Source organism: Quercus lobata, unplaced genomic scaffold (genome assembly GCF_001633185.2).
Source record: "Quercus lobata isolate SW786 unplaced genomic scaffold, ValleyOak3.0 Primary Assembly Scq3eQI_228, whole genome shotgun sequence".
NCBI lineage: Eukaryota > Viridiplantae > Streptophyta > Magnoliopsida > Fagales > Fagaceae > Quercus > Quercus lobata.
The window spans coordinates 44,508-54,051 of record NW_022154821.1 but is presented as its reverse complement, the minus strand read 5'-3'; the positions used below and the strand labels follow the sequence as shown (position 1 = coordinate 54,051).

The 9,544-nt window shown below is 38.7% G+C and overlaps 1 protein-coding gene across 1 annotated transcript; it reads left to right on the top strand.

Annotated features, from left to right (window-relative positions):
• Positions 1 to 407: 407 nt before the first annotated feature.
• LOC115973445 (polygalacturonase-like) lies at positions 408 to 3,530 on the top strand. The gene is made up of 4 exons (XM_031093708.1): positions 408 to 848; positions 2,237 to 2,526; positions 2,634 to 2,859; positions 3,309 to 3,530. The coding sequence occupies exons 1-4, from the start codon at positions 408 to 410 to the stop codon at positions 3,528 to 3,530; spliced, it is 1,179 nt and encodes a 392-aa protein (XP_030949568.1).
• The last annotated feature ends 6,014 nt before the right edge of the window (positions 3,531 to 9,544 follow it).

Sequence of the window (9,544 nt, the reverse complement as noted above, 5' to 3'; positions counted from 1 at the left end):
ATCAATTTTTTTTTATATAGATAAAATCATATTTTATTGAACTTTTGCTGACTAACACTCTACAAGGTGAGAAATTAAAGCGCAATGTTATAGACACAAAAAATTTCAAAATATTTTTCACAAAATTTGAGTTGGCAAATTTTTATTAATTCTTATCTAAACCTACCATTGATGTCATTTTTTTTTACCAATTACTAACAACCTGTCACGTTAGCCAAGTGGAAATTTGTTGTCAAAATTTTAATTTATGTCTATACTTTCTCAAAACCAAATGTGCATTCAAATGCTATAAATACCCTCTCAAGTTTCAACTCCCTCAACCGCTAAACTCCCTAAGGCACATCTTCTCTCTTTGGCACACACAAAGTCACAAACACACGTTAGTTTCACATCCAAACAAAACCAAAATGGCATTCCCTGCCATAAGCTGTCTTGTCCTTACACTTCTCTCTATGTTCATTTCCTTAGTGCTAGCTGCTCCTACGATATACAATATAGTGAGTTTTGGAGCCAAGCCAGATGGGCAAACAGACTCAGCTCAGGCTTTTCTTAGTGCATGGACAAAAGCTTGTGCCTCTATGCAGCCTGCCAGTATTTATGTACCAGCAGGAAAGTTCGCTCTCGGGCAAGTGATTTTTATTGGACCATGCAGCAACAAAGTTAATGTTATGCTTATTGGGACCCTTGTGGCCCCATCGGTCTATACAGTCCTTGGAAATAAAGCATACTGGGTTTTGTTTCAGCATGTTGATGGGCTTACAGTGTCTGGTAATGGGATTCTTGATGGGCAAGGTGCTAGCTTGTGGGCTTGCAAGGCCTCTGGCAAAAGTTGTCCTTTGGGAGCCACGGTATGTGAAATATTTTGCCACAATAAATAGTGTAAAACTTCAGAATATACGTGTTATAGAACTTTTATTGACTTTTTTTTTTTTTTTTTTTTTTTTTTTTGCATGTGAAAAAATATGGATGAACTTGTAACCCGATCCGATTAACCCAGCCCATTTACAACCTATTTAAGATAACATATTTTTGACCTGAACCCAACCTAACCCAACCTGTTTGCCAGGTCTTTATGGTGTTCTTTTAGGTCCTCCATATCTTGATTCACTCCCATTCAGTCTTGAAAATAAATTCCTTCCATTTTCTAGGTAACCAACTGGGACTGGTTTGGATTTTCTAGTGGAAAGTAGTGTGCTTTTCCATTTGATTTTTGGTTTAAACTATTCACTGATTTCGGTCTTCCTGGTTTTGGAGGGGATTTTAGTCAAATTGAAATACTTCATTAATGCCACAATAAGCCATTTCTAAGGAAATCGTATATATATAGGATACTTGGAAATAATCCCATGTTCTGGAGTATAATATTTATTCTCGTGTACCAGTAAACATGCTTAAAAATTAATGGGAATGTCAAAGGTCAAACAACAAGCTTAAGCTTTTGTTGCTTGCATTAACTGGCCATGCCATAAGGTCCACATATTTAGTTGAATAGCCCTATACAATCATGTTCATCGTTAATTTAGAGAATACCGTTAGATCCAAATAAACCAAGGATACAAGCTTCTTAAGGTCTTAGTCGGTAAGCTTTGTTTGAAGAGTCTCTTTCAGTTCAGGTCTTAAATCATTTGGCAAAATTTGGGAAGGAGAAAGACTATAGGGCTAAGAGGAGCTTGGCATATAGTTTGATAGGAAGATTAAGCCCACCCCATCTCCTACTGCATTCCCGTTTTGGATTCTAGAGTTGGACTCACCATTCTCCTTTCCATCAGTTATGAAAAGATGATCATTTTTGAGATAAATTCCATATTTTTTGAAGGGAATCCAAGCAGTAAGCAAACGTTGTATTGAAGAATTGTAAGGGAAGAAAAATTGAGATTACATTTGGTTTCCTCTCAGATGAAACTTAAGGGTTATGGACTCTAGTAGGCTTATTTCTTTTCTTCCCAAGAATATTCCCATTATAGTCATTTATTGCACATTTTAATACATTTTAAGTGTATTTTTATATTTTGACTTCCTCTGTGTTTTTGTGTGAAAGCTCCTTGCTGTAAATTGATTTGTAATGTGCCTACGATGTTTGCTAACCCTTATTTATGTCTGGCTTGAACTTTTGAATTGAATAGCCCTATATAGTCATGTTCATTTTCAATTTTAGTGAAATACTCTACATATACTTTATTTGTAATTTTCAAAAAACGATAATAATTAGAACATTTTCTTTTGTGTATGTAAACAGACATTGGAATTTACCAACTCAAACAACGTTGTGGTTGGTGGATTAACTTCCGTAAACAGCCAGATGTTTCACATTGTTGTCAATGCTTGCAATAATGTGAATATGCAAGGTGTCAGGGTCATTGCCGCCGGAAATAGCCCAAACACCAATGGCATTCATGTTGAATCATCTTCCAGTGTCACAATTCTTAACTCTAATATCCAAACTGGTGATGATTGCATCTCAATTGGCCCCGGTACTACTAATTTATGGATTGAAAATGTAGCATGTGGACCTGGACATGGAATTAGGTAAATAAATTTTATTAATTTTTTTATCTATTAAAATATTATGTGACTATAACAACAATATTATATGGCGATGCCAAATTGGTCATGGGTGTGATTGGTTGGTGCAGCATTGGGAGTTTAGGCCAAAATCAACAAGAGGCTGGTGTTCAGAACGTGACAGTTAAAATGGCTAATTTTACCGATACACAGAATGGGGTGAGGATTAAGTCTTGGGCAAGGCCTAGTAATGGATTTGCTAGGAACGTTATTTTCCAACATGTAAATATGATGAATGTCGAGAATCCCATTATAATTGATCAAAATTACTGCCCCTCTGGAGGTTGCCCTAATCAGGTACGATATTTTGAAGGATATTTATGCAAATATTGTTTAAATTTTAAACTATAATGTTGTTTAAATTTTAAATTATAATATGTTTAAGTATACTTATGAAAATCCTTAACATATTCAAGAAGATTGCACAATATAAGTTCTTTTAAATTTCTGTTTCATTGGCCCCTGACTTAGGCCTTAGAAACTACTCATGCACATTATATAGCTAGGCACATTATTATGGCATCCTAAACTTTTAGTCATTAGTTTTGGGCCCAAATTGAACCCCTCTTCTCTGCAAGAAGAAAATCTTTAATTTTTCAGTTTTTTCTTCATAATAAATATTTCAAAATTTAAATAAATAAAAAGTTGTGATGTTAGTTTTTTAATTTTATAGGTTAGAGGTTGCATACTACCACTACGAATAAGTAGAAAATTGACGTGTGCATTTTTTTCCCCCATTTTAACAGGCTTCTGGTGTAAAAATTAGTAATGTGACATACCAAGACATTCATGGAACTTCAACAACAGAGGTTGCTGTGAATTTAAATTGTAGTTCAGGAAACCCATGCTCCATAATAACAGTGGAGAGCATAATGCTCACTTACAAGAATCAAGTAGCCAAATCTTCATGTAACCATGCATCTGTCACATCTTCTGGTAGTGTTCAACCCGTGATCAATTGCTTATAGAGCAAGGGATGTCAATTTTGTATTAAAGACAATTTTGGTTTTGTCAAATAAATGAAATATTTAAGTATTGGTTAATACTAGTGTATTATTCCAAAGTTAGGGATATTTATATACATACATACATATTTATATGTTTATATGTATTTATTTAGTTATATGTTTACAAACATATAATTTCAATCTACAAATTTCATACGACCAAATATTTACCTAAATACATTAATCCAACGTATTAGCTCAAATTACATGTTTGTTGTTATTATTATTATTATTATTATTATTATTATAACATTTTTTTTATTGTTCCAACCAAAACATCAATACCTTTGGAAGCATCCAAAAAATCTAGGTACAATTCAATATTTTTTCTAGTAAATTTTAGAGGAGTACCAAAGTCGGTTTAATAGCCAATACGGTATATATTGTCGATATTACTGATATTAGTACGATATCGGCTTGTCATAACGGGGAAAAGGATTCAACCTTCACGAAACTTGCCGATACTATTGATTGCTCAAGCTTGTGATAGTACTAGTCCATTAGGCACTCTTGGAGCCTGCTTGACCTTGCAATCGGGATATAATGCTGAAAATTGAAGCCCTTATTTGGGTGTTTGAATGAAAAATTGTTATAAGAGATATGATTATGTTTAATGAATTATTTTCATTTTGCAATGACAACTTGCACGAAGCATGTTGAGTAATATCATGAAAACGAAGCATATTTGGTAAGATCAAGAAAATAATTTAATCAAAGAAGCTAAAAAAAGGAAAAAGAAGAAGAAGAAGAAGAGAAACAGAGAATCAAAATTCAAAAGAGACATTTCAAATCGACTATAGTAAAGTGGTCCATCCAAAGTCTATGTTGATGCCCAGGATTTTCGCGGGTTGTTATTATCTTCTTCTTCTTCTTATTCTTCTTTCTTCTTCTTCATTTTTTTTTTTTTTTTTAACATTAAAATTTTTCAAAAAAATGAATTATTTTTCAAAAAGTATTCTCTAGAAAACTATATTAATTTTTACATTTGATAGTAACCTTAAAATGAGTTTGAAAGTTATCTCTTAACTTCCCTTATTTAGTTTCGTATGAGACATAGTTATTTTCTTTATTTAGTTTCATACAAAATAAAGTTGTTTTCTAAAATTTTTTAGTGGAGAAAAACTATATATTTTGTTAAGCTAAATAAAGAAAGTTAATAAATAGCTTTTCTTTGACTCATTTTTTCTGATACCACCAAACACAAGAAAATGCGGAAAACAATCTCTTTTCTTTGCTTGGTCACATTTGATGATGTGTGTATATTTATGTCATTAGGGCGATGTGTGTGTGGGTAAGTCTCTTTACTTATTTACTTTTATAGAGTCACTACTAACCATTAGTTTATTCTAGATGTGATTGGTCACCTTTTGTCTAATTTATTTTAATCACGTAGTTAGCTAAAAGTCATTCCTAGGGACTCCTAAGCTAATTAAGGTAATAAAAGTTTCAAACTAAAGATTCTTGGACTCAAAAGTTAGTTTATAAGTGAGGAAGTGTCAGACACCCCACATTGCCTATTTAAATAATAGTACCTTATTTTAATTTAATCCTAACAATTCTCATTTTCAAATATAATTTAATACTTGAAATTTATTTTTGAAAAGAATTTTTGTACAAGTAATATATATACATAACATGTGAATATTGTATTTACATATAAATAACATATGATATTATTTGCCAGAGCATACAAACAAGCATGTGAAAGTAAATATAAATATCATGTGAAAAGCTACGTTGTAAGAAATAATATACATAGCAAGCATGTGATTAATTACTAAATATCTAACACGTGAATATTACTTTACAACCAATAAAAATGGATGAGAATATAAAAATGTTACCTTTCACCTTTAAAGCAATTTAAAGCAGATTTATTCTATCTCTAGGTATCATTCTCATGCAAAATACACAACAAACCAAAATGGTTAGTGTGGGGCCCAAATGATTTATGGGCCAGGCCCATCTACCCGGGGAAAATCCGAAGGCCCAAGCCGAGGAGGGCTATGGCCCAAACTTGACAAAATAGCTTGTGGATATCGCCGAGGACGGCTCAGTCCTCGGCAGACCCAAAGTCCCCCCCCTGAAAGAAGGGTAAAAACGGTATAGGACCGAAATCAGGACAAAAGATCTAAAATATCCAGGGAAAGCTGCCCTTACTGCCATTCAATGCTCTGAACCTGACAGAGCCGCATTCTTTGGCTTTTACAACCACCCCCAACGACTTTGAATATGGGCTGATGGGACAAGTATCAATTTTGGAAAGGTTGACCCTATACGTGGACGAAGGGCAATGAACACAGGCGAATATAAAAGGAAAAACAAGTAACCTAAAAATGGGGGTTGGGAAAAATGGCCAAAAACCAGAGCCTCCCATCCCACCTCCAGGAGAAAGACTCCAGGGGTGAAGGAAAACTTAAACTTGTACGAACACCGCGGAAAACCCACCGCCTGTCGATCAAGGCCTAGCCTTCCAAACCCACGCTCTACAAATGATATTGTTAGGGGCCTTTTCACGTGCGAACCCGACACTGTTACGGTCCGCCACGAATCGCGTCCTTACAATTGGCGCCGTCTGTGGGAAAGGCTTGTGTGTTGGTATAAGAAGTGGGTCGATAGAGTTTCTTCGTTATTTCTAACCGTTGGTTATAGAGTTCTAGTATAAAGTTCTGTTAGGGACTACGTTTCTTGACTAGGGGCTTGGTTGAGGAGCTCACTCCTTTAAAGCCAAGGTCCCCCGTAAAGAGCAAACTAGGCACTTGGTAGCGTTAACCGTATGGATAAACTCTAGGGGCTTGGCTGAGGAGCTAACTCCCCTAAAGCCAAGATCCCACACAAAGAGAAAACTAGGTTTTGGACAGAACCAAGGCATTGCATAGTCCACGGACTCAAGCCTCTGGGGAAACCAACTACCTGGATGTGGAAAACTAGGTTTTGGACAGAACCAAGGCATTGCATAGTCCACGGACTCAAGCCTCTGGGGAAACCAACTACCTAGATGTGGAAAACTAGGTTTTGGACAGAACCAAGGCATTGCATAGTCCTCGGACTCAAGCCTCTGGGGAAACCAACTACCTGGATGTGGAAAACTAGGTTTTGGACAGAACCAAGGCATTGCATAGTCCACGGACTCAAGCCTCTGGGGAAACCAACTACCTGGATGTGGAAAACTAGGTTTTGGACAGAACCAAGGCATTGCATAGTCCACGGACTCAAGCCTATGGAACCACTACCTGGATGTGGAAAACTAGTTTGGACAGACCAAGCATTGATAGTCACGGACTCCAAGCCTTTGGGGAACCAACTACCTGGATGTGGAAAACTAGGTTTTGGACAGAACCAAGGCATTGCATAGTCCACGGACTCAAGCCTCATGGGGAAACCAACTACCTGGATGTGGAAAACTAGGTTTTGGACAGAACCAGGCATTGCATAGTCCCACGGACTCAAGCCTCTGGGAAACCAACTACCTGGATGTGGAAAAACTAGGTTTTGGACGAACCAAGGCATTGCATAGTCACGACTCAAGCCTCTGGGAAACCAACTGACCTGGATGTGGAAAACTGGTTTTGGAAGAACCAAGGCATGCATAGTCCACGGACCAGCCTCTGGGAAACCAACTAACTGGATGTCTGGTAGGAAACTAACTACCTGGATTTGGCATTGCACTAGGTTTTGGACACGGCCAAGGCATTGCATAGTCCTCGGACTCAAGCCTATGGGAAACCAACTACCTGGATGTGGAAAACTAGGTTTTGGACAGAACCAAGGCATTGCATGGTCCTCGGACTCAAGCCTCTGGGGAAACCAACTACCTGGATGTGGAAAACTAGGTTTTGGACAGAGCCAAGGCATTGCATAGTCCTCGGACTCAAGCCTGTGGGAAACCAACTACCTGGATGTGGAAAACTAGGTTTTGGACAGAACCATGGGCAATTGCATAGTCCACGGACTCAAGCCTTTGGGGAAACCAACTACCTGGATGTGGAAAACTAGGTTTTGGACAGAGTCAAGGCATTGCATAGTCCTCCTCGGACTCAAGCCTCTGGGGAAACCAACTACCTGGATGTGGAAAACTAGGTTTTGGACAGAGCCAAGGCATTGCATAGTCCTCGGACTCAAGCCTCTGGGGAAACCAACTACCCTAGGTTTTCAGAGCAAGGCATTGCATAGTCCTGGCCTCTGGGGAAACCAACTACCTGGATGAGGAAAACTAGGTTTTGGACAGAACCAAGGCATTGCATAGTCCTCGGACTCAAGCCTATGGGGAAACCAACTACCTGGATGAGGAACCAACTATTTTAAAAAAAAACTATGGCACATAAACCTCAAAATCCATCCGAAGAGAGCTCCGCGTTAACAGATGGGTTAATACCTTGATTGCGCGAATTCCTCGGTCTACCCTCTGATCCCCCAATATCAAAGGGGTTGATGCGATACGGCGCAACATATTATCCAAAAGCACAACCAAAGTCCCTCGCTACTCGGCTACCCTCTCGGACGAATTACTTAGAGTTTATCGTACTCGGACATCGCTCTAGCACGCATCGCGCAGGACTCAGCCGTTATCCCGGTTAGTTCCAAGAGTTTAATTTATTGATGATTAACCTTGTTATACTTGATAATATTTGTAAGTCTAAACTAGTAGGAATCTGTGTTAAGGCATTTCTCTGCCTAGAATATCATTAAGGGCAAGCTCATATTTAATATTCATGCATAAAGTAGTGGTTACGGAGAAGAAAGATATGTATAGAGAAATAGACACATATTTTATTAAGACAAAGGAACAGTACAGTGTACAATGGAAAGCTGAAGCAAAGCCTACATCGAAGCTAACTATGTAAGTAACGAAGAATACAAGAGAGTGAAGATAAAGCCGAGGAGGTAGCACAGAGGAGAAGTTGGCTACTGCCTCGAGACCTTATTCCTCCTCAGTGCTTTTGCACGCCCATAACTCAGGCAGCAAAAGAACCCAACTTGGGGCCTACACCGGTACAGAAAAGGTGCAGGGAACCTGACCTCAGGCTAACACCATCTACAGAAAAGGTGCAGGGAGCCGGAAGCTGGGAAGCCCCCGCAGAAATTTGCCTGCTACAAGGCAGACGGCGCTGATGGCGGAAATTCCTTTTTCTGACATACCAAAAATCTGGCATGACCAGAACCTGCTTCGGATTTTGACTAAAAGAAGGAGGAATACCATCTTCCTCCTGTCAAGGCGGAGGACTGGCTTGAATCTGTGCCATCCTTGTCCATACCATATCACCTTGAGGATTCGGTGCCTCTGAAGCGCGCGGAGACCTTTCATCCCTATCCAAGCCTTAAACATCTTGCTTTGGGGCAGTGGCACTAGAAAGAGAGATCGCGGATATGGAAGAAATATAGTTCTGAAGGGAACGGGAGAGTTCATGTGCAAGTGAAGTGATCCCCTATCCCATTTATACCCAGAAGTAAACCGATGGCATTTAATTCGCGCAGCGTCCCAAGGAACGCTATAGACAAAATGTCTCTGGCTCGATTTCCAACGTCGTCTGCAACCCTGAGGATAAAGGAGTCTCGAGAGGGTGCACCTCGAACACTGGGACGCCAAAAGGTACCGCGTGATCAAAGGTTATGGAAACACCTCTTAATTTGTGGGCCCAGTAAATTCGCGGCCCAGGCCCGTTCAGCATATGGGCCCAGGGACAGAACCAAGGTCTTGTATGGTCCTCGGACTCAAGCCTATGGGGAAACCAAGTACAAAAAATTATAAAAATTACAAGTTTTGGACAGAACCAAGGCCTTGTATGGTCCTCGGACTCAAGCCTATGGGGAAACCAAGTACAAAAAATTATAAAAATTACAAGTTTTGGACAGAACCAAGGCCTTGTATGGTCCTCGGACTCAAGCCTATGGGGAAACCAAGTACAAAAAATTATAAAAATTACCAGTTTTGGACAGAACCAAGGCCTTGTATGGTCCTCGGACTCAAGCCTATG